We start from the raw sequence: 25180 nt of genomic DNA on the forward strand, positions 1-25180 counted from the left end.
TATAATCCTAGGAAAAGAACTGTGCTGCATATTATCCTTCAATAACTTTGTGCACATGATTACCTCATTGCTCATATTCCCCGATGCTGCAGCGGCTTCATTTTCAGAAGAAAACTTGACGAAACGGTATCCTTTGGATTTCCCTGACACAGGATAGCATATAACTTCCACTGTCACACACAGGCATCAATTGAGAGGATAATATCCGAATGACAAACATCACAGATCAACCACCATCCAGAACAGATGTGTTACTATATTCGATGATGCAACCTTGAGAGTAATTTCATTGGTGTCGTAGGACAGATCTGTAACTCAAGTCAGTGGACCAAACAGCAAGGCATCAAATAAAAATCTGGAATCATATATCAGTCTACACTACAGCACTACGCTAGTTGATGGGTGATGTAGCCGTACACGACGCAACCTAAAGGTCGAGACGAAGTCCTCTCGTACGACGTCAAGGGATCCAAGTGTTGCACCTCATAGGCCCCGTAGGCTTATGGTGCCAAACGACTCTTCCCGCCTCAGATCCAACTAAGGTCCTGAAATTGATCTTCTGGATCCGAATCTTGGCAGCGCTCCCACGTACCGGGTGGAGTACTCCCTCTGTGCACGGCTCTTCAACGAACCACGTGCGGGAGAGAGAAAATTAGAGAGAGGGGGGTGAGGAGGCGCTCAAGGGGGTCTACTTTTCCTCTAGGAATTTGTGTGTTCCTCTCCAAATCCCTTCACTATATATAGGGGGAAGGGGAGGGGTGCACTTCATGGCTAAGCCATGTGGGACTACAAGGGGACAATGGGAGAGGTGACCGGCTAGGCCCCTTAGTTAAATAAATACATATATTTCATATTAATTCACTTAATTAATATATAAATCATATTATTTAATTCTCGATGATCCGAGATACATCTCGAACCACTCCAAACATTCGGATTCTCCTAGAACCCTTTCCGATTCCCTCTTCTCTATTCTCTGATGCTTCCAACGAATCCAAAACAATCTCGTCGAACCCTTAAGCGTATTTCCCTATGGTTTCATGAATCACAATAATGTGGGCATTAGCCTTCGGGTACCCGTCATTGCCCTACCTCCCCTAGCCCGACATGGGGCCCATGAGAATCATCGCGGTCCAAGATGGACCAATACATCGGTTGCAACGGTGGAAAGATGGAAGGAGACGATTCCTTGACGGACAAGGCAGGAAGACGTCGATTAAGGAAAGGATGGATTAGATTTTACCTGTAACCTAGTTGAATCCGTGCATGACTCTGATGACCCACAAGTATAGGGTGTGTATCGTAGTACTTTCGATAAATAAGAGTGTCGAACTCAACGAGGAGCAGAAGGTGTTGACAAGCAGTTTTGATCAAGGATTTACTGTAAACACTAGCAAACGAGTTTTCGGGGGTATTTGGTATTGCAAATAAATAAAGTATGAGTAAAGAAAAGACAGTAATAATAATTGCAGCAAGTGGCCCAATCCTTTCTAGAGCAAAGAATAAGCTGGTTGTTTTACTTATGATGACTAAATGTTCCCGAGGACACACAGGAATTTCGTCAAGTGCTTTCGCTTCACGCAGCTGAATAATCTTTGTTGGTTTGGTAGGTTTTGTGTGGGTGTTCCGATGCTAATGCACTAACCCCTACTTGAACTAATGCATACTTGTGATTATACTTTTTGCAATCATCCGCAACTACAAGAAAGTAATTAAGATAAATCTAACCATAGCCTTAAACTTTGAGATCCTATACTCCTTGATGCACTGGTATCCTAATGGGGGTTTATATTTCTGTCACTCCCGCAACCCCACAATTAGTAGCCAAATACACGATGTATTCTCCTAGGCCCATAAAGGTGAAGTATCATGTACTCGACGTTCACATGACACCACTAGAAGAATAACACCACAAATTAAATATCAAACCATTAAATATTACTCAACATAGTTCCACTACTAACATCATGACTTCTCCCATGTCCTCAAGGACTAAACGAACTACTCACAAGATATCATATGGATCATAATCAGAGGTGATATAATAATGAATAACAATCTGGACATAAATCTTAATCCAATGGTTTCACTCAATAGCATGAACTACACGGAGTAATCAACACCGGGAAATTTTCCCCTCTGAACTAGACAAGTATCAAACCCAAGATGTTACAGCGGGACGGAATGGACATGGCGGTGATGATGGTGCTGGTGGTGGAGATGATGATGATGATCCCGATGAAGTCCAGCTCGATGACGGTGACGATGGCGACGATTTCCCCCCTCCGGGAAGGAATTTCCCCGACATATTTCTACCTGCCGGAGAGCTTTTCTCTCTTGTGATTTTCCACCCCGTAGCGGCGGTGGAATATTTCTCTGTTCGCTCCCCTCTGTTTAGGGTTCTCGGGGGATGGAATACGCGAAGGAACAATGTCAGAGGAGGGCCAGGGCCACCACACCATGCCTAGGCGCGGCCAGGGGGTGGCCCGCGCCTAGGGGTGGTGTAGGGCCCTCCTGGCCCACCTTAGGCTCCCCTTCTGGCTTCCTCCGGCATCTAGAAAAATAGGAGTTTCTGGGTATTTTCTGGGAATTGTTGTTCTTCACAAATATGGTATCTTGACGGTCCTTTTTCCAGCAGAATTCTTACTCGGGCATTTAATTCTCCAATAATTATCAAACATGCAAAAATAGATGAAAGAACATAAGTATCATCTCTAAATATAAAATATATCAATGAATAATAGTAATTTATGATATAAATAGTGGTGCAATTTGGACGTATCAACTCCCCCAAGCTTAGACCTCGCTTGTCCCCAAACGAAAACTCTTAGTAAACCAGACCACGGGTTTGTGGAGTGAAGTGTCGATATACAAAATACAGACAAGAAGCATCATACTTACCAATACACAAGTCATTATGGACAACAACTTCCTCTTATATAATTCAACTTGCAATGAGTAAGGAGTCACTAATAGAAGTGCACAGAGAAAATCATAATTGGTGATGGCAAACTTTCGTTCTTGGTCAGAGAACAATTAAGAGATTGTACTTATCTTTCGAGCAGAGTCTTTATATTAGAGCTTACATTGCATAAATCACATGCTCAATCATTACAGTTGATATGTCTCAAACGTATCTATAATTTCTTATGTTCCACGCTAGTTTTATGACAATACTTACATGTTTTGTTCACACTTTATATCGTTTTGATGCATTTTCCGGAACTAACCTATTGACAAGATGCCGAAGTGTCAGTTCCTGTTTTCTGCTGTTTTTGGTTTCAGAAATCCTAGTAAGGAAATATTCTCGGAATTGGACGAAATCAACGCCCAGTATCTTATAATTCCACGAAGCTTCCAGAACACCGGAGAGGGGCCAGAGGAGAGCCACAGGCCCACCACACAGGTGGCCGGCGCGGCCCAAGGGGGGGCGGCCCCTGTTGTGTGGAGCCTCCAGAACCCTTCCGAGGCTGCCCTTCCGCCTACTTAAGGACTCCGTCGCGAAAACCCTAAAAATATAAGCCACGATACGAGAAAAGTTCCAGAGCCGCCGCCATCGCGAAGCCAAGATTCGGGGGACAGAAGTCTCTGTTCCGGCACGCCGCCGGGACGGGGAAGTGCCCCCGGAAGGCATCTCCATCGACACCACTGCCATCTTCATCGCCGTTGTTGTCTCCTATGATGAGGAGGGAGTAATTCTCCCTCGAGGCTAAGGGCTGTACTGGTAGCTATGTGGTTCATCTCTCTCTCCCATGTGATCTTTATGTGATCATGAGCTTTGTGATCTAGTTGAATATCATCTATGTGCTACTCTAGTGATGTTATTAAAGTAGTCTATTCCTCCTTCATGATGTAATGATGACAGTGTGTGCATCGTGTAGTTCTTGGCGTAGGCTATGATTGTGATCTCTTGTAGATTATGAAGTTAACTATTGCTATGATAGTATTGATGTGATCTATTCCCCCTTCATAGTGTAATGGTGACAGTGTGTGCGCTATGTTAGTTCTCGGTCTAAATTGCAATGATCTATTATGCACTCTAAGGTTATTTAAATATGAACATCGAATGTTGTGGAGCTTGTTAACTCCGGCATTGAGGTGCTCTTGTAGCCCTACACAATGAATGGTGTTTGTCATCCAACAAGAGAGTGTAGAAAAAGTAGTATTTGTTTATTCAGTTATGTGATCAATGTTGAGAGTGTCCACTAGTGAAAGTATGATCCCTAGGCCTTGCTTCCAATAGAAAGTTACACCACGGAGAATTGTTTCCCACGCCAGCAAGCTATTTTCTGGCATCGCTTGTTTACTGTTTTACTGCATCTTTACTTCCTGCAATATTACCACCATCTATACCACCTGTGTTTTACTATCTCTTCGCCGGACTAGTGCGCCTATACATCTGACAAGTGTATTAGGTGTGTTGGGGACACAAGAGACTTCTTGTATTGTGATTGCAGGGTTGCTTGAGAGGAATATCTTTGACCTCTTCCTCCCTGAGTTCGATAAACCTTGGGTGATCCACTTAAGGGAAACTTGCTGCTGTTCTACAAACCTCTGCTCTTGGAGGCCTAACACTGTCTACAAGAATAGAAGCACACGTAGACATCAACAGTCTCTTTACAATCATAAATAGCTTTCAACGTTATATTCATTCAGATAGAAGCATTGTGCTACACAAAAAAGGGTAAAAGATATGATTGAATACATCAACACATATAAATGGTTGGATCACAACAACTCAAATGCTTGCTTGAGATAGAGGGGAATAGGTTTACTGACTCAACATAAAAGTAAAAGATAGGTGATGGCGTGTACTCGACGTATACGGACACGCTGTTGGGGAACCCCAAGAGGAAGGTGTGGTAAGCACAACAACAAGTTTTACCTCAATACGAAACCAAGGTTTAATCGACCAGTAGGAGAAAGGCGTGAATCTGAAGGTGTTGCTGGCTGACTAGTGGCAGGACGCACTACCGGCGTCAGAAACAACGTGGAACCTGCACACAACACAACCAAAGTACTTTTCCCCAACTTACAATAAGGTTGTCAATCTCACCGGTTTGCTGAACATAGAGGATTAGACGTATCCAGTGGAAGGAGATGTTTGCAGAAAGTAAACATAACATGATTGCAGTTGAATTTATCAGTAAAAGAAATAGGATCGGGGTCCACAATTCACTAGAGGTGTCTCTCCATAAAAAAATAGCATGTTGTGTGAACAAATTACAGTTGGGTAATTGACAGAATATCGATCATAAATGACAAGATGATTACTATGATATTTGTTATTGGGCATCACAACATAATACATAGACTGTAATCCAACTGCGTCTATGACTAATAATCCACCTTCAGGTTAGCGTCCGCACCCCTTCCAGTATAAAGTTGCAAGCAACAGACTATCGCATTAAGCAATGTGTGTAAATTAAACAATAAAATTACCCTTGGATAAAATATTGTTGTTTTCTCCCTAGTAGCAACAACAGATCTACAACCTTAGAAGTTACAAAGTCACTCTCCCAGGAAACTAGAGGCATGAACCTACTATCGAGCATAAATATCCCCTCTTGGATTCATAAGTGTCCACTTGGTCGGAGTTTCTACTAGCAACGGAGAGCATGCAAGATCACAAATAACATATGCCATGAATATATAATCAATCTCAACATAGTATTGAATATTCATCGGATCCCAGCAAACCAAACATATAGGATTACATAAAGATGATCTTGATCATGTAGGGCAGCTCATAAGATCGATACATGAAGCACAAAGTGGAGAAGACAACCATCTAGCTACTGCTATGGACCAATAGGGATGAACGACTCACGCATCACTTCGGAGGCGGGCATGGCGATGTAGATGCCTCCTACGATAATTTCCCCCTCCGGCAGGGTACCCGGAAGAGCTTCACCCCCCCCCCCCCCCCCCCCCGAGATGGGTTCGGCGATGACGGCCGCGACGGAACTTTTCGTGGATGGAGGCTCGAATATCCATAGTTTTCCAGAGAAGATGTATAAATAGGCGGAGGATTCAGGTCGATGGGGCGCCTGGTGGACCCAGACCCCCTAGGCGCGGGCCAGGTCCAAGCGGCGCCTAGGGGTGGTTTGGCCGCCCTGTGGCGCCTCTTCGTCCCCCCTCCGGACTTCGTCTTCGTTTCAGTAAAATATTGACTTCGGCTTTTGTTTCGTGCAATTTCTAGAATATTTCATGTGCAACTTTAGTCCCGGTTCAACCGGGACTAAAGGCTCGGCCGTACACCCGCTGTCGATGGAGGCCGTTGGGCCCGAAGCTTTAGTTACGGTTCCCCAGCAGAACTGCGACTAAAGACCCCATTAGTTCCGGGCCAAAATGTTTGGAGACTAATGGGTTGGAATGGAAGGCCTCTTTTCTACTAGTGCCAACTAGATTTGAAGCCCCAAACTAATTTGGGACCATGCTAAAGAAAATATTTTTGCAAAGTATTGAATATCTTATAGAAAAAAGTGTTTTATTAACTCAAATATCGTGTCAACATGATACAAACAAAGGGGTTTACGCTCGATCTTTGTGTAACAAAGATACACATAATCCATACCAATAATTCAACTTGAAAAACAAAAGATGAAACAACTTAAAAAATGGTGGAGGTATGATCATTAGAGTATGTCTCCAACCATTTTGGTAGTAGATTACCAAGTTTGTTCATTTCATTAATCCGCGATAGGAATGAGATAAAGCTGAGACTTAGCCATAACGGGCTCTCTGTAGGTACCGCCGATTGAGGCGTGTTTCAAATCAATCTTCCTTCCCTAGCATCTTGTTATCATTAAAGATGTTGATCATCTCCCCAGCCTTCGTTTTGTACACCGAGACGAAGTCTTCTTGCCCCGTAGCTCCTCCAGTAAAGAGGTGGGTAATCTCCACCAGCTTTTGCTGCGCTATAGGAAGCTCACCTGATGGTACTGTATAAACACGGCAGATAATAAGGCTAGATTCTAAGTGGAATTAACTAAGTGGAATTTGTATAAGAATAAGAACACAAGTAGCTCCAAGCATGCAAAGATCCATATGCGACGTGGCAATCATGAAAGACTAACCTGACGATGACCCACCATTGTTGCGAGCTGCTGGGGAGCGGTCTGACTTGGGGTCATGTATGACAGCACGAGATGGAGGATCGAGGTTGGGAGAGGAAATTGTTCCCTCGATACTATCTTTCTTCCCTAGCTTTCGTTTCTCAATCCCATGAGAGAAGCTTCTTTCCCTCATACTCATAGCTCCGACAATCATTTCCACCAGCTTTTGCATCGCTGTATAAAAACATCATCAGATAATAAGACTAAATTAGCTTCTCAGTGAAATGAGTTATTAGGTTAGTTAGTGAGAGCAGTTTTTTTAGAGCAGATGCTTAGTGCGCACCCGTATCTGTACCGTTTATACTGCATCAAGATCCGTGCTAGCTCTTTTTTATCTCTTTGAAATAACTTTTTATTTTTGTATCTTTCACACCACACAATCATTGAACTTGAAAATTTGCACATCACTTAAACATAACAACTATAATATGAAAAAAATATTTTGGATTTTTTATGTCATTGTGTATATATATATTTCAAGAATTTATTTTAAATTTTAAATAATTTGAAATTTGAAATTGCACAAAAAATTTCAGGACTATTTTTGTCCCATTCTATTTGTTATTTTTGAGTGACTTGCAAAACAATAAAATCAAAAAGTTACATAATTTGAGAGATATGAAAAAGAAAAGGTCAAAAAATGTGGAGGTGTGCAGAGCTCCTGCTCTCTCACACTTTTCCCGAGTTATTTTCATCCAAAACTAAGTGGAATATGTACAATAATAAGAGCACAAGTAGTTCCAAGCATTCAAAGATCCGTGTGATGTGGCAAGCATGGAAAACTAACCTGGCCATGACCCAAAATTGTCGAGAGCTGCTGTGGAGCGGTCGGAGTTGGAGTCCTGAATGGCAGCACGAGATGGAAAATCGAGGAGGGGAGAGGACATTGCTCCCTCTCTACTATCTGTCACGACCGAATAATTTGAACATGAAATAAAATAGTAATATTGAGCAATAATCAAAAGCAACATGATGGTGAGAAGCACGGAGGACTGACCTGACCATGCCCCGTCAATGTTGGTGGTGAACGGGAAACCTGAAACAGATCCACCATTCCTAGGGGATGGTATGTTCTCAAGCGACACCGGTGGATCTAGCCACCTAAAGACCTCCTTGGCTGACGGCCTCTCATTCGAATCGCTAGACACACACAGGAGCCCGACACGTATCATGGCATTCATCTCTTCTGGTACGAAATTTCCTTCTAGACGAAGATCAGAAACGGCCTTAGCCCCTCCACTGCCGTACTCACCGGACACTATGTCTTTGATGTGCGTACTCTCCAGTACAGTACCGTGATCATCCTTGACTACTTTGATGGCAGGTCGGCCACTTCCCATCACCAGTAAGACAACACCAAAGCTGAACATATCTGACTTAGTTCCGTAGGAATAGGGGTCCATATACCCAAAGGTGCCTGCCAAAGGTTCCAATTCTGCGCTCTGACCACGGTTGACGAAACGCGCGAGCCCAAAGTCGCCCAGCTTTGCGTTGAAGGACTCGTCAATCATGATGTTCTTTGGCTTGATGTCCTTGTGAATAACTAAACGACTATCATTAGAGTCTTCGTGTATGTATGCAAGGGCACAAGCCAAGCCTACCGCGATCTTATACCTGCGATTGAACATAACAGACCGCAATAGCCTATAAGTAAACTATTTTGGCATGCATAATACAAGTGCTATGCTATTACGTAATAGTAACAAAGCTAACTACTCCTGACCTGTCGATCCATGGCAACACAGGCTTTTCCGGGTGGAGATGAGTGTCAAGGCTGCCGTTGGGCATCAACTCATAGACGAGCAGCAGATATCTTTTGTGGTGGCACCAGCCGATGAGTGGCACAACGTTTCGGTGGTTAAGACGGCTTAGGGTGGTCACCTCAGCTTTATATCCATCTACCGACTCAGAGGCATTGGATAGCTTCTTGACAGCCACCATCAAGTCGCCAATTTTTCCTTCGAACACCGCTCCGAAACCTCCTTCCCCGAGTTTCTTGGAGAAGCTGTTAGTGGCAGTTACCAACTCCTGGTATGAAAATTCCTGCCCTCCAGTATCCAGATTTCCGATTAAATTCGGAAAGAAGCATGCCTTGGCCTTGCGCCAGCCCCACCAGAGGAGGGCCGTCATGCCGAAGGCGAACATTACGGCCATAATCACACCCATCGAGATGAGACGTGAATCTTGTCCTGTGTGGAAAATTGAATAGTCTATTACTCCAGTATTATATACACACTAAGAGACACTGTTAGAAAACAAAAACATTCAATAAAAACTCAATTGAGGCACTAAAAGCAGCTAGCTACCTCATAGGAAAAAGGTAAACACTATCTATCAGAGTCCGATGAAAGAGAATTATCGGACCTCTCGAGCGACGTCCATCTGGTTGGGATCTAACGGACTGGATTTTCACCTCGATTTTTTTCGCGTTAACGATACAGCTGGTTTGTCCAAAATCCCGAAACTTCTGGTCATAAACGCCTCCCAGATCTACCCCAAATCACGCTGACGAGCAAACTTCGCCTCCTCATCGTTGTGCTCCGGGAAATCATCGTCCCAATCGCTACAACCGTGCAGCTGCTTCCCTCCAGATCGTCACCTCCCCTTCCACCTGGTTCACTTGTGCCCCGGCGACACGCGCGACGCTCCGCCGCGAGGAGACGTCGTTGGGGCACTAACAGGCGGTCGGCGTAGGTGGTGTGAGAGGCGACTTAACCAGGCCGTCTAGGCTACCATCCGATGACCAAATCTGCAAGCCATAGACCTTAGCAACTACACGATCTGGGAGAGAAGGTAATAGCTAGGAACTGACCTAGGTCCCCATGTGTGAATATTTTCTGAATTTTCTGAACACCAGATCCTAGTAGTCCTCTGCTATTTGAAATTGTGAAATCAATTTAACATCCGTTTCATCATATATTTTGCATCTTCTAGGTTGTAGATTTATACGTGGTAGTATCAGTCATGCTCATGTTGTTACAATCTAGTTTTGTACTTCCATGTATGCTTGTTATGCTCGGAGAGAGATTTATATTTAACAGCCGATTCGTATACGATGCACTGAAGCTCCCATGGTACTCAAGTACATTTTGGCACCGGCAGCAACAGGTCCAGCAAGCTCCACCAACTAATATCAGGTTCCCATGTAGCAACAGGTCCAGCAAGCTCCCATGATTTATATTTCAGTTTCTATGGTTTGAAGTACAATCGTACATACATACCACTTAATCCACAGATTTTTTGTTCGTATGTCTTAGGCTCCCGAATATTCACTTGTTGTTAGTCACAATTTTGATCACCTACGTCTTTGCTGCGGCATGGTATTCTTCGTTTCTAAAATTATATGCTTCCACTAGGTTCAGCAATATTTAACTGCTAAAGAGATCTGGTGCTTCATATATATGCAATATGTGCTTCTCATGTCTATACTGATTGGCACTATGTCCATGCTTCATAAGTTTGTCTCCATGCTTCAGTACCCAAAATTTGTCTGGAAGCATGCCAATTTGTAAAAACGAAATTTCTATATGTGCAAGTTATATATGCTCTGATGGCATCAAATTGCTGCTTTACGCCTGCCAAGTTTTTCAACTCGATGTTATTTTCTTTAACTGGTGCCATTGTGTGATGCTCTCATCATACAATAATTTTGCTTCAACGGCTACGAGTATGTGCTTCCACCATGTGTGTTTGCTTCACGCACAGTTTCTAACTGGTGTTTAAACCTTTCTTACTGCTAGGGTGTGCTTCTTGTTACTAATTGATGCTTCTATTATATAAACATAAATCTGCCTAACCTGATTCTAGTTGTATAGTCAGTGATGTTGCTCTACTCCCTTCTACGCTGCCGCTGGGACACAAATGCCTTATTGAGGAGGACCTTGCAGCGCATGGGAGATCATCCATGATCAGACCATGCAGAGGTCAATAATGCTGCTTACAGAGAAATTAGAAAAGTGTTGTTGTAATAGTAGTGTTTAAATTTGTCACTGCAAGAGTTGTAATTTTTTTTGTTTAAATAAAATTATGTATACATTGCTCAGTGCTTGATGTAGTGCTTCCACAGATTCTTGTTTGAAGCAAATATTTTCATCAGATTAATAATTGTTTTGGTTGGTCATAGAAAAAATGTTCCATGATGCAAACAATATGACTCTAAGGCCACAAAAATGATGTTTCCATTTGTCTGCTGGAAATGGTGCTTCCATCGATCAAGGAGAATGCTTCGGGCATCAAGAACAATGCTTATTGAAAATACAAATCGTAATTATTTTTATATATTTATTTTGTTGGAAATGAATTACTAGATGCACGCTCCCATTATTTTTGAAATTTATATTTACTTTGAAACATGAAATTCCTAGAAGCACATTCCCATTATTTTGGATGCAAAATTATATTTACTTCGAAACATGCATATTGAAAATACAAACTGTAATTATTTTTATACATTTATTTTGTTGGAAACGAATTACTAGAAGCACGCTCCCATTATTTTTGAAGCAAATTTATATTTACTTTGAAACATCAAATAATATTGAAAACAAAATTTTCTCCATAAGAAACCAAACAAGGAAACAGATTGAGCTGCTTGGAAACACGGTTTATCAGATTAATTAGTCTCCCAAAAATCTGGATTCATTTTAGGAAGCATTTAGTAGAAAACAAATTATAATTCATAATTACTCTGAATCCCAGATCGGTTTCACTGAACAACGCAATCTGTCCCACGATTTCCGGAGATAGTCTCGCGCGGGGCTGGTTCATAATTGGGACGGCTTCAACATCGTACGGACATAATCAATTCGATCCTGCGGCCACATCCTGGTCCGATGGAAAGGGATCCATCGGGTTCCGATTCTTAGCGCTGCCCTAGGAAAAAAGATAGAAGAGAAACAGAATAAAATTGTCGATTAGTATTATACTCCCTCCTCCTGAATCTTAACTATTAAATTGGGATCCGGTGTTCGTAGGCGTACGTCGCATTGCACCTCGCTACAATGAAGACCGAAACGAACAATTGAACCCAGCCGTGCGCGATGCGCCCATCCAACAAAACGGCCCAAACAAAGTCCTGCGTCCAGCCAACACAACAGCCCAGTAAACATAGCATGACGGAACCGATCCTTCTGATCCTTTCCAGACAAGACAAACACTGCAGCCCTGCTCATCCCGGGCGGCCGCCGCATCCCGGGATGGGTCGCCCCGCTCCCCTACTCCTTCCCGAGAAATATCTCCCTCCCCATCTCTCCCCTTCGTGGCGGCCTACCTATGGGATTGTAGCAGCACTGCAGCAGCAGGAGGCGGGGCTCTTCCTGATGGCTGCCAGCGGCGCAGCTGAGGAAAAGTGAGGGAGCCATGGTGGACAAGGAGCACCGTTGGTGTCGGAGTTGGCTGCAGCATCGCTAGGAAAGGGAGAAGTCGGCGTCCTGGAAAGCAGAGGAGCACCTAGGAGCTGGGCTCGAACCACTACCTCCAGCTGCAGGTCACCGCGCGGCCTGTTTGCCACCCCGTGACACAGGAAAATGAAGGGCATGGGTCCATGTACTTTGCTTCTATTCTGAATCTACCCGGTGCTGTTAATTGAATATAGGTCTTCATTTTCTCTATGTGTTGATGGTTCGTTCCCGCTGATTGCTTTGGATGTGAAGCTGCTGCGGTTAACTGAATTTAGGTTGGTGATTGCTGCTTCGTTCATGCTGATTGCTTCAGTTCTGATAAAATGGCAGACATAATAGATGTTTTGATACTGATTGTTTGTATTGCTGAATCATTGCTGCTGATTGCTTCGGTGGGAAGATATATATGACAAATAATCTGTTTTGACGTTGATTGCTTGTACTGAACATAATGTAGTACACGAGGATTTGTGTTACCTCATATCAATGAAATGATTATGAGAAGTGCGCTGAAAAATTACCTCAGATTAACGATGTGCCCTTTTAGCAAACAAGTTATTAGCTTGTCTTTTTGAAGTTGGAATTTTTTCTAGAGTCCTAACTGCACCAGAAATAATGTTAGATTGTTTTGGATGATAGAATTTTTTGGAATATGAATTTTCTATGGTTATAATTGCACTAGAAAGTATGATTTGGTTTAAAATAATGTAATTGCTAAGTTTCAGCTAGCTGAGACATAATCATGTGCCCCACCGTTGAATTTTTTTTCCTGCTTAAACATTCATGTTTGCTATTGTTTGCACTTTATCTAGACTCGCATTGATACATGCTGATGTAATTTGACTGAGACATAACGTAAGTCTCAGTCGAATGAGCGTTAGAGACATCCTTAAAATAAAATTTAATTATATATTTTGTATCAGTTAGCCAAGTTTGAAAGCATGTGTACTCTTTCCTAATGACAATTTGTAGATAATTAAAGTTAATTCACTATATAAAACATGACAAACATTACTATCATGTTGATTCCAATGCCAATACCAAAACCTTGTTGCATCTTTTATAGCTTAAAATCAGATGGTCTACATAACAGTGTAATTCTTTATTTCCGTAGCAACGCACGGGTAATTTGCTAGTATAAGCCATATAGTTTTTGGCACGGAAATTAAAGAATGCATATTGGGAGAAAATTATATCAGGTTTGGGCGGGGTTACCCCTGTACATTCGACATCAGAAAATAGAACTTTGTATAAGATAAGAAAATATAATCAAATCTCTAAAAAATATTTCCATACAAGTGGTGTGTCGCACTAAAGGCTATGTTCTGAAATTTTTCTCGAAAAAATATATGGCTTATATTCAGAAACGGAGGGAGTATACACTAAGAGTCTGTCTCGCGAACTAAAGGCTAACAAACTTTTACCTAACTTAGTGGAATATAGTGCTAGTTCCCTCCAGAGCAGTTTCTGAAATTTATACAATCTCTCGCACCAGTAGGATTACCAATCAGATTTGCTGATGTGCGTGAATTGTGTATTGTATATAGCAATGTAGTTATGCTTTGTTCTATTGACGATGGACCACAAGCTTATTTATTGTAGGCACAGATGGTGTACACTGATGGTGTTCAGATTTAGCAATGCCAGGGTGATGATTTCTAAGGAAGATTTGCTAAATCAGCAAAGGAACAGTCCACAGTTTCTGGTGACAATAACTAGATATATCATGGTTTATTATGAAAAGCAGAAGGTAACTACCGTTACCAACACAAGGTGGTGGTATGCTTCTTCATTTTTTCTACATGGTTGGTGCATTATAGTTATTGATCACAACCTATCTATTTCTAGTACTCCATCAGTCCCAAAATATAAGATGGTACTAGAACCATAAGGGAATATTAGTATTGTAATAACATATTCCTTTAAGGGACTGAGAGAGTAGCAAACAGGAAGAACAAGTCAAAGAAAGAAGAAGATATCCTAGGCATTTAACAAAATCCAAACTCTTTGATTGCCATGGAGACTAAAATTGTCACGAACAACATGACTCTATCTTGGTTTTAGATGTGATGTGTTGAATGCTTCGTAACAGCCATATTTGAGCAATAGGTGGAGAGTACTGACATAGAGACAAAATTATTTTCATTTCTGGGTATCTTTATCTTATCAATATCCCGACATTTTTTAAATGACAGAAGACTTGGTGAGTGGATGATGAGAGGTGTCAGGAACGACTTCCTTTCAAGACAGAGGTTGATCTTACTGCAATTAAAAGATCCAGGTATCACTTTGTGAAAGCTTACGTTGTTATCCTAACATAGGTTGTTCCGTAAAAGTGTACTTTCTCAATAATTCGCTGAGAAACTTTACGGCAGCACTTAAAAATTACCATCACAATCCTAGATACGGCTCTTATATGAGCTTAATCTACGTAGCGGCTTTAAATACTTTGGCAATTTAGTGAATCTTTAGGTCTGAGGTACCAACTTGAGATTTTTTTTGTTATTTTCCATATTTGTTCAATTTTACAGGTGGCCGTCGTCGAGCTGCCGCTTACGTACCTAGGTATACCCTTAACCATCAGGAAGCCCACCGCTGCACAACTGCAGCCCGTGGTCGACAGGGTTGCAGCAAAGCTCCCCACCCGGAAGGCAGGACTCATGGACAGGGCTGGACGCCTAGCCATGGTGAAATATGTCCTCAGCGCCATCCCGATACACCAGCTACTGGTCATAGCCCCTGACAAGAAAACCATCCCGCTGATCGTCAAGATCAGCGGGGGTTCCTCTGGGCGGGGCGAGCTGTCGCCAACGGCGGACATTGCCACGTAAATTGGCAGCGCGTGGCGTGACCGGTTTCCCTTTTCGGCCTAGGCATGCACGACCTGGAATGCACGAGCATCTCCTTGCGTTTGCGCTGGCTCTGGCTGAATCGCACTAACGCTCGCCGCGCCTGTTCTGGGAGGACCGGTGCCTCAATGGACGGTCCATCAGCGATATCGCACCAACGCTATATGCGTGCATCCCTAAACGTAGAAGGAAGCTAAGGCCACAATTCAGCGCGAGACATTTACGGCACCCTCGGGTTGCATGAGATTGGGCAATACCTCATGATATGGCGAATCATCAATGGCACACAGCTCAACGATCCCCCAGCTACTATGGAAGTGGACGGCCAACGGCAGCTACCCGGCCCGCTCCGCATACCTTGCCACGTCCACGTTCTAGGACTCTACTTCCTGCCCGGCATGGAAGCACATCTGGAAAGCTTGGGCGCCCCCACGCGTCAAGTTCTTCCACTAGCTGGCGTTCCAAAACCGCTGCTCGACTGCTCGTCTAGCGCGCCGAGGCCTGCAACCCCACGCTCATTGCCGCAGGTTTGGCATAAGGCTCTGGCTTGGATGTGTATGTCTTGCCACACGCAAAGGGATACCGACGAATCCATCTTCACGTGGCTAGAGGCTGCAAAGCAAGCAACACCCAAACCACTCCGCAAGGGGCTAGGGTTGCTTTTGCCATGGTTGATATGGAAACACAGGAAAGACCGTGCTTTTGAAGGAGCACAGCCGTCGGTCGACGACCTGATGTCCAGAATCAACGAAGAGGCATCCCTCTGGGCTAGAGCTGGAGCACTGGAGCTTCGTGTTGCCTTATCGACGATCTGGGACGTGCACTAGGTAGCTCTGTGTGTAACATGTAACACACATCCTAGGAGGATTGTAAACAAAACAAGCCTATCTTTTCAATGAAATGAGATGCAAAGGTCCTTTGCGTTTTCTGTAAAAATATTTGTTCAATTAGCAAAATCCTAGGATGTGTATTTCGCGATCTTTTTCCTGATCTGCACATATAAGCTTGCTTAATACTTTCTTATACTAGTTTGCTTTGTAACTCCTCAATCCTCATGCATTCTTTACTTCAATGTAGAAATGCAATTGTCTGCGGTTATGTGAGGACCTCTAAATATTTGTCATATTTTGTGCTACATGATGGGCATGTTGTACCTAGAGCAGTTCTGGGTGGAAGTTTATAAGGTGAGACTCATGCAATGCTGCTTTGAGAAGTTCCCACCACGTGTATGAGTGTTCTGGGAATAATTACCGCGTTGAACGATGTACAGATAGTACATATACAGTGTCAATTTTATATTGATCGACACGGATAAATAGGCTTAGAGATCAGATCACCAAATCAATTGACAACAATGAAAGCCCGCAAGTTATTGACCGCTTATAGAATGTTCTGATGAGAGTTCATGCTACGGTGATTCCACACTTGCTTTGGCGCTCTTCAAGTCAGAAATTTCTGTTAGGTCAGTTCTGTGAGCGGTCACTAGAGGTTTATACCACTTTTAGTTTGTCTAAATATCTCCTATTTTCCTTGCATTGCAGCTAATCATTCACATTATCTAGTTATTTCAGTTTGTTCTTCCTTTCTAGTCGGATTTAAAATAAAGACAAGATTGTGGGATCTTGGGAAGGGTATTTCTAGCCAATCTGTCTCTTACTTTTTTATTACCCAACAAGGCTGATTCAAACTCATGACTACCAGGACACAACTGGACATACTCTACCACTGTGTCAGGCCCGCCCTTTAGTGTACAGATCAGAATAAAAAAGAAATAGTATTTTTCCTAATCCATAAGATGCTATGTTTGTATTAATTGTAGAATAACTGGGTAAGTGAGTATATTATATGTCTCGCGTGCCAGCCTATTGTATATCTATGATGTCCGAAGAAATAATTGTCCTGCACTGATTATTTTTATTTCTGTCATATGATGGAATTCAATAAAAGAGCCCGTGTTTAATCAACTTGACATGAAGAAATAGCCCTTCGTTCCACGATAAGATCTTCTTTCCGACGTCAGTGGTGGCATTGAAAGATCAAAGTTCTATAGATACGGTCTTTCAGATCTTACTTTGTTTGATCAATTTTGAAATTACTATCAAGGTTACCAAGAGGAGGGTCCTCTCAATTTTTTTCCCGGGTGTTAAGTCATCGGTAATGGTGGTTCATATAATCATCTCCCCAGCAAAGTCAACAAGGCAAACATTGGTGCTGATAATCCTGCCGATGTTGGTTGATTACTTTAATGGTTGTGTGCGTGCATGTAGTCTTGGCATTGTGGCTCAAATTAAAATTATGGAAGAACCTTCATTGGTATTCACAGGTCTATGGTTTGATATCTATTCTATTATTTTTCGGTCACCCTTAGAAAAGTACAAAATTGTATTATGGAGGAAGAGAGGAGTTTGAAGACCTCGAAGACTTTCCCGTTTCTCTTAGACTTCTATTTTGTAATCATTGGAGACAGATTATGTATCACTACCACGTATTATTTGCTATTATAAATATATCATGGTATTGATTGTCAAAAAAAAGGCGAGTGACAAAAAACAAATAATATGCCTAAGGTCTAAACTTACTACAAGATGCTGAAAGAGATGGCTAAAATAGCATTAGTCCTTGAATATGATTGTCCTTTTTTGCTTCATTTATCATTGTGCAAACTGGAATTAGAACAAGAAAAATAGTACCACTTTACCGCATCCATAATATGTTATTGTACAACAACGTGTGTCAGAGAGGAATTGTTATGTAAATTGGTTTTATGTCTGCTTTCTCGAATCTTTACATGGATAAATGAAATTTTGGTCCATTATAAATTTAAGAAACAGATAGATGATGCCTTTTGGGCTCTAGATAGAATGTTTTGATGGGATCCCACACTATACTAAAATGGTGTAGTATATAAGAAATTTCAAATGAAATTATAACTCAACGATAAAACAAAATGGAGGAGAAAGTTTTACTACATCTCGTTAATTAAATATAAGAGAATTGTCTAGTTACTTAGAGGAAACCGGGCAAAACCCCGGGCACCATTTTTGTTAGCACCTAAGAAGAATATGTGCAAGGACATGCAACTCTAAAGGTAGAAAGATGGCGCCACCATGGAAGACTGACCTCTATATGATGGCGGCAGCGGCAGGAGCAGACCTTGCGGCGGAGAATAAGGTGGTGGTAGCACCAGGAACGGATCTCTCCTAGCCGATGATGGTGGCATCGGCTCTCCGAAGATGCCAATCTTACTTGGCTGGAACCTCACGTAGCAGCCTAGCTGTGCCCCTTGACGATACCTCCGTTGTTGTTCGGGAACAATCTCCGCAGCACTCTGTTGTACCCTGAAATACACCTGCTGCAGCCACCGGGCGCCAGGTCCCCCCTGCACTGCGCAAGACCGTAGACCCTCATCATTTGCTTGTCTACGGTGTACCGTCGGCTCTGGTTGTAAAACCCAAGTGTCTGGTTGCTGGCCCTGCGCGAGATCTCTTCGAACAGCCGTGACCGTGCGTTGACCATGCTGGCTGTGTCCCCGTCGAACGGGGGAGAAAACGACATGAAGGTTATGTTCATGTCGAAGCCGTAGCTGTGCTTGGCAGAGTCAATGAAGGATGGGCCCGAGTACTGGAGCAGGCAAGCGCCGTAAGAAGCACTTGCGGTCAGGCTGCTGGGGCATGTTCTGGTGATCCAAGCGGTGGTGTTGGCGAGGCAGTCGAGGCACTTGGTTTGGTCATGGTCGACGAAGCACATGAGGCTGCCATGGACCTGGTCCGCCCCTGTCCCAACCGTGCTAGTGCGGAACACCCCGTTCTCGGGAGCATCCTTGGAGAGGTTGGACAGGAGCTCATCAAGGTTCTTCTTGTACTGGCCATTGATGGTGCCCGTGTTGGAGCATGAAGGTTCTCGAGCCCAACTCCCACCCTGCAGAGCAAGGCTGCGGGATTCAGCATCAGGAAAACCGAGAAGGCGGGACTCCATGGGTGGACGGCAGGAAACTTGTACATGATTAGAAGAACATTAATTCAAGCAAGAAAAAAAGATCCAGAGGCGATGCCTGCATTTGGCCGAAATGAAAACCAAAATCACTGGAATTCACTGAATTTCAGTGATTTCAGCAAGGGGCGAGATATTGCTGAAGAGGTTTTTTACGGTAGGGATGGACAAATACTGGCCGTCCAAACCAACTGATCAAACGGTTCAGAATTACTAATACTTGTTGACCAAAGTAGTAGTATTTTCTCACCAAAGGGCAAAATTGGCAGATTAATAAAAAAATTATGGCAGCATGGGTGACCGGACTTGCTAGCTTCCGTAATATATGAATCTTCCTTATACGTTCCAAAAATAAATGGGTGCATGCATAGCTAGCAAATTTAATCTATGGATTGCATTACCTACGTGGAAAGTGTGATGAACTTCTGATCACTAAATTATATTTGTCATGTCAGACCCTAGCGCATTAAGTATCACCACATCTCTATAATTAAATTTATACCCACAAATATTAGTAGTGCCGATCGTCTAGTAACACCATTGTATTCTTGAGTTTGTTAATTTGTGGATTTTTTTGTTGCTTATCATTAGATGCCAATACGGATAAACATAAGAGCATCTCCAACAGGTGTTGTAAACTGCGCGCGCTAAAAAACCCGCTGAAATACCGGTCGGGAGCGTATGCGCGATGCTCCAGCAGGGACGAGAAAACACAGTGTGCGGTAAAAAAGTACATGCGCACGGGCTTCTGCGCCATCCTACGCGTTAAAACTGGCGCGCTGCTTCCAGCGCACGCTATTAAACGAGGCGCGCACGCACCCAACCGCGTGGAAACTTCCCGCTGCTCAAACTCACTCCATGCATCGCTCTGACTCCGCTCCACCTCACCTCGTGCGCCGCTCCGCCGTGATGCCTCCCCGCCGCCGCTCGAGCTCTGGCCACTGCGGTGTGCTCGCGCCCGAACGAGACGTTCTACGCGGAGATTTGGAGTGGCGGGGAGCGCATCGGGCTCGACACGTATGAGACGGCGCACGAGGTGGCGCGCGCGTACAACGCAGTGTCCTGGCGCCTCGGCCGTCCTCGACGGTCGATGAACTTCTCCGATATTTGGACGCGACAGCAGGCCAAAGACCTCACGCCGCCGCCGCCGACCGTCACGCAGGAGGCGAGGCAGCGCGAGCTCGAGCAGCGCCACCTTGTCGCCGAGCGGGACGAGTGCCTGCGCCTCGAGTGGGCGCGAAGCTTCCCGGAGGACGTGGCCGCGGAGGTCGCCTTCTTTGCCGAGAAGGAAGAGATGAAGGCGACGCAGAAGGTGGCGAAGAAAAAAGATCGGTAGGCGGGGAGGGCCAAGAAGAAGGAGAAGGATGAGAAGGCCGCGAGGAGGAAGGAGGAGAAGAAGAAGGGCGCCGGTACGTCGACCATCGCCGTTGACTCTTCCTCCTCGGAGTTCGAGTGGTCGTCGACTCCGGTGTCGTCGACAACACCGGAATCCTCCGAGTTCGAGTGGTCCAATTAGTTTTAGCGTAGTTTATCTTTTAGGTTTAAATTCGGTTGTAACAAATGTGGGTTGAACTATGTAATATATTTATATTTTCAGTCTATTTTTTAGGTTTTGTTTGATCCATTTAGATGTGTAATTGTGTGAAAATGTGGTTTTGGAGCTGCATTTTAGCGCATCTGCAAAAGGACCGTTTCAGCGCTGAAGTTTGGCGTGGTGGTTTACAGCACCCGGCGAAGCTCTCGTCGGCGCTGCATCCGCATAGGGCGTGCTGTAAAGCCGATTATACAACGTCTGTTGGAGATGCTCTAAGTACTCTTCCCGTTTCAATGAATACAACTTATAAATTTAGTCCACAATCAACTTTCTCTTGACTAATGTTTTAGATAAAAATATAAATAACTACGATACCAAATTAATATTAGTAGATTTACCGGTAAATATATTATATATTTGTATCATGTTATAGCTAGATACTTTTTTGTTTTGTCAAACTTTTTAAATTTTGACTTTTAACAAAAAAAATTGAAGTTTTTTTCCTGGGCGCTAGTTCACAAGTTCAAGTGCACAAGTACATTCACCCCTTATCACGATTTTAACTTCCATTCTGTGGACTAAAAGATAGTAGGTCTGCACCTTTGTGGAGCCGGCTCGTGACTATCAGAGTTGTAATCAAATCTCTTCAAGATTCTGGAGAAGAAACAGAAATGCCAAAATACTAGTTACCCAGAATACCATGTCTCAATACTACTAGCCCACCTGACTAGTAAATTGCACCGTAAAACAGCCCTTGCTGAAACTGAAATTCAAACCCATGTTGTGTACTCCAGAGCGTAGTTTAACAGATTTCGAAAAGATATGCTTCATAGTACATAAGCAATGATACAATCGATGTACAAAAACGCACAACGACATGTCCTGCGCAAAAAAAAGAGGAAAAAAGCACCAGATTGTTACCTATGGAAGAGTGAAATAGCCCTAGGAAGCCAGCCGTGTTAGTCAGTGCTCTGGACTGATGAAGACTCCTAATTGCACTGAAGAGGAGATAGGGACGCACTGAAACGAATCCAAACAAGAGATTATTGCAAACATAGGGAATATATAGTCACTCCGTACCATAAAGGATATCTTAAATTTATCTACATATTTCCAAGTTTAGACAAATCTAATACATCTTTAATGGGATGGAGGGAGTATATAATTAGAAAAAATCCGCTGTGATCAATAACACTGTACTCATATTATACAAGAAAAATAAAACTGAGAGGCCAGGAAAAAGGTGTACTGCAATGACCAAACAATCACAAGGATCAAACCAGCGATAGACCAAAATCAAAAGAAATGATCCAACCTTACTACTATATGATGAAAGAGACATGTTTAAGAGATGGTCAAAAGATTGTTGCTCCTTATCTTTCTTAATCTCACGGAGAATACAAACAAGACTAGTCAGAATGGTCCTAGCAAGATTAGAGCATCTCCACCGACGGCCCCGATAGCGGCCCCGATAGTTTTTTGGGGGCCGATGTCGTTTTTTGGCTCGCACCGGCGCGCCCCAAACGGCGCCGGCCATTTTTTGAGCCCAATAGAATCGCCGACATCCCCGTGTCGGCCCCTTCGCCAAGGGCGCGAATCGGGCGCGCCGGCGCCTCGCGGAACGACGGTTTTTACGGGTGGGGCGCCAAGTCAGCGAGAGGACGCGACGGTTCGCATCGGCCGCGACACGGGAAGATTGATCATCGGCGTTTAATGACCTCCCGCGCAGAAACCGAGGCGGCCACGAGAGCAACGACTGACCACGCGGCAACCATTCGGCATAAATGTGGGTAGTTGCCGCCGCTATATAGTACGTACGCCGTCCACCACCGCCGCTCCATTCTCTCCTCTCCACCACCGCCGCTCTATTCTCTCCTCTCCACAGCAAAATGTCGCGCCGTCTGAAGACCACCTACTCGATGCTTGGCCTCAATGACCGCGCGCTGCTTCCGCCACCACCGCAGCCGCAGCCCGAGTCGGAGCCGCAGGCCGACGCCGACTACAACACCGACGAGGACGTAAACCCATGGTTCGCGGTGTGGGACGAGGTCCATGTCGCAGTCGCGGAAGAAGAGGCGGCGGAGGAGGCAGCGCAGTCGGGGCAGCCGCCACAGGCCCCCGCCCACCCGGATCAGGCGGCGATCCTCGCGTCGCTGAAGGCGCAACGATACCAGCGGTTGAAGAAGGAGAGGGACGAGTTCATCAACGACGCGAACCTCCAGCACGGCCTCGAGATCTCGCGCCAGCGAGCGGCCACGGAGGAGGCGGGACGCCCCCTCATGGAGGCGGAGCGACAGAAGCTCGCAGAGCTCAACGCTCATCGTCACTACGAGGCGTTCGCCCGCCAGGTGGAGAGGCGCGCCGAGATCGAAGCTTCTCGGGAAAGGATGGAAGCGCGTGGACAGCGCCGCCGGCAAGCCCCTGCGACATCGGTCGCCATGCTCCACCGCCAGATGCACGAAGCAAGGGAGGAGAAGCGGGCACGGACGCAGGCGGCAATGGCGAAGAAGGACGACGAGGCAGGGCCGTCGAGCGGCCCAACCGACGGCCAGTAGATAGGATTAAGTTTAAGTTTAAATTCGAGCTACCTTTGTATGAACTTCGTATAAATTTCCTATAAATTTCAGTTTTTTAATATTATTTTAAATTTTAAAATCTATCGAAACCGCCTATTTGGGGGTGCCGGTGTGAGAGCAGCGTCTCCAAATAGAGGATGCAGTGTCGGCGCCCTACCGGTGGAGATGCTCTTAGAAGCATGCCGCTACTCTAAACAACTGGAAAGATGACGGTCCAATTTTGGAAAAAAGATTGAAGCATGCCGCTGCTCTCAGCAACACGTGCGACTGCGAGCACATGACTGATACTGAACATGCAAGAAAACACGGAAAAAATATAATACTACTGAGGAGCAATAACAAGGCAGTGGACAGCCCCTCGCTTCCTTCCCTAGATTCACAAAACATGCAAGAAATGACAGATTGACAGTTACGAGAATCAAAATGCATTCTGTTCCACAGTAGCAGAAAAAGGGTTGAAAAAATAGTAAGGAACAATAACAAGGCCGTGGACAGCCAGGGCCCGTCCCTTCCTTCGCTGATAGATCCCAAGTCGCTGCCATAATGTCGCATCCTTCGCCGGACGCGGAAGAGAGGAAGGGCAGGGACACATTCACACATAGAGTTCGGGGAGAAGACAGGGCGATCGCGGCGCCTGCGCCAGGGGGTGGGGGGTGGGGGTTGCGTGTGCTGGCGGCCGGTAGGAGGAGCTACAGTGGCGTTGGAGGAATCCGAGCGGGGCTCGGGGGAGGAACTCATGCGGCGGCGTTCTGGCCACTGCCTTGTTATTGGGGGCTCGGGGGAGGATACTCGCCGGGGGCAGACGCGAGCAAAGGGCCGTGAACGAGGAGGATTCTTAAAAAAAAAGGACTTTCGAAATCTGCTGTGGCCTCGTGCTGTGGGTTGGACATGGCTTGTATGCGTATCAAAGGTATTTCTATAGCCCTTGGTTGCCTTGCCAAATATTTGGCTAGCCAAAATTTTGGTTTACCTTTTAGTTGCCCATTAAGTTGGCCAACATTGGCAAGAAAAAATAAACTGTATTGGCCAGTAACCATTGGCATGCCAAATAATTGGCAACCATCAAAACAAAGATCAAAGTTTTGACCATAAGCAAAAATACTGGTAGGGTAACTTTTGGCCACAATCAAAACATGCACCAACTTTTTGTTTTGTTTACATGTCTCACAAAGGCCTCATTTCTAGATCAAATTTTGTTTTTTTTTCACACAAGACAAATAGCAAATCAATTTTTCATGACTGATTTATCTGACTTTGCACGCACGTAGCATGTGATGATGTATATGTAAATTTTTCGTTTGAATTTTTTAAATATTCTAAAATATATCAAAAATGCATTTCAAAATAAAGAGAGCATATGCACCCTAGAGTCAAAACATCACTCGGTAACACGCATTAGGTTCTTAAAAAAGGGCAAACATTAACTACGTGGCATCACTAAGATAGTACCACTGTACACGCCCTGAATTTTTTCTCTTATTGTACCTCTCGTACTCACACAATTTCTTTTTTAATATTAATCATCTTCATGCAAATTGTAATTACTAATATAAAGATAAAATTAAGCAATAATTCATTATATACTTCCTTCGTCCCAAAAAAATTGGCTTAAGTTTATCTAGATTTTGATATCTCTAGAAAGTATCTAGTATGTAGATACATTCAAATTTTAACAAATCTAAAACAACTATATTAGACGGAGGGGAGAGTTAAT

At 44.1% G+C, this 25180-nt stretch overlaps 3 protein-coding genes across 3 annotated transcripts; 1 reads left to right on the forward strand and 2 right to left on the reverse strand.

Annotated features, from left to right (window-relative positions):
* Positions 1 to 7787: 7787 nt before the first annotated feature.
* Positions 7788 to 9263, reverse strand: LOC127314398 (L-type lectin-domain containing receptor kinase IX.2-like). Its single transcript, XM_071824177.1, has 4 exons — positions 8842 to 9263; positions 8116 to 8732; positions 7906 to 8022; positions 7788 to 7819 (listed from the first exon to the last, which is right to left on the reverse strand). Exons 1-4 carry the CDS (start codon positions 9261 to 9263, stop codon positions 7788 to 7790), a joined length of 1188 nt encoding a protein of 395 aa, XP_071680278.1.
* A 9373-nt stretch (positions 9264 to 18636) lies between these two features.
* LOC127315621 (cysteine-rich repeat secretory protein 38-like) lies at positions 18637 to 19341 on the reverse strand. The gene has a single exon (XM_051346093.1). The coding sequence runs from the start codon at positions 19339 to 19341 to the stop codon at positions 18637 to 18639; it is 705 nt and encodes a 234-aa protein (XP_051202053.1).
* A 72-nt stretch (positions 19342 to 19413) lies between these two features.
* On the forward strand, positions 19414 to 20692 carry LOC127315620 (uncharacterized). The gene is made up of 2 exons (XM_051346092.1): positions 19414 to 19503; positions 20324 to 20692. Exons 1-2 carry the CDS (start codon positions 19414 to 19416, stop codon positions 20690 to 20692), a joined length of 459 nt encoding a protein of 152 aa, XP_051202052.1.
* Positions 20693 to 25180: the final 4488 nt, after the last annotated feature.

Source organism: Lolium perenne, chromosome 7, assembly GCF_019359855.2.
Source record: "Lolium perenne isolate Kyuss_39 chromosome 7, Kyuss_2.0, whole genome shotgun sequence".
NCBI classification, from domain to species: Eukaryota; Viridiplantae; Streptophyta; class Magnoliopsida; order Poales; family Poaceae; genus Lolium; species Lolium perenne.

Bases quoted from the DNA above. Each gene is read 5' to 3' on its own strand.
- LOC127314398 (XM_071824177.1), bottom strand. From the start codon at position 9,263: ATGTTCGCCTTCGGCATGACGGCCCTCCTCTGGTGGGGCTGGCGCAAG. The intron at 8,733-8,841 runs GTCAGGAGTAGT...GTTCAATCGCAG, and splicing joins GTGTTGCCATGGATCGACAG to GTATAAGATCGCGGTAGGCT. The intron at 7,820-7,905 runs GTTAGTTTTCCA...TATTCCACTTAG, and splicing joins CAATTTTGGGTCATGGCCAG to TTTTGGATGAAAATAACTCG.
- LOC127315621 (XM_051346093.1), bottom strand. From the start codon at position 19,341: ATGGAGTCCCGCCTTCTCGGTTTTCCTGATGCTGAATCCCGCAGCCTT.
- LOC127315620 (XM_051346092.1), top strand. From the start codon at position 19,414: ATGCCTGCATTTGGCCGAAATGAAAACCAAAATCACTGGAATTCACTG. The intron at 19,504-20,323 runs GTTTTTTACGGT...CGCCCGAACGAG, and splicing joins GGCGAGATATTGCTGAAGAG to ACGTTCTACGCGGAGATTTG.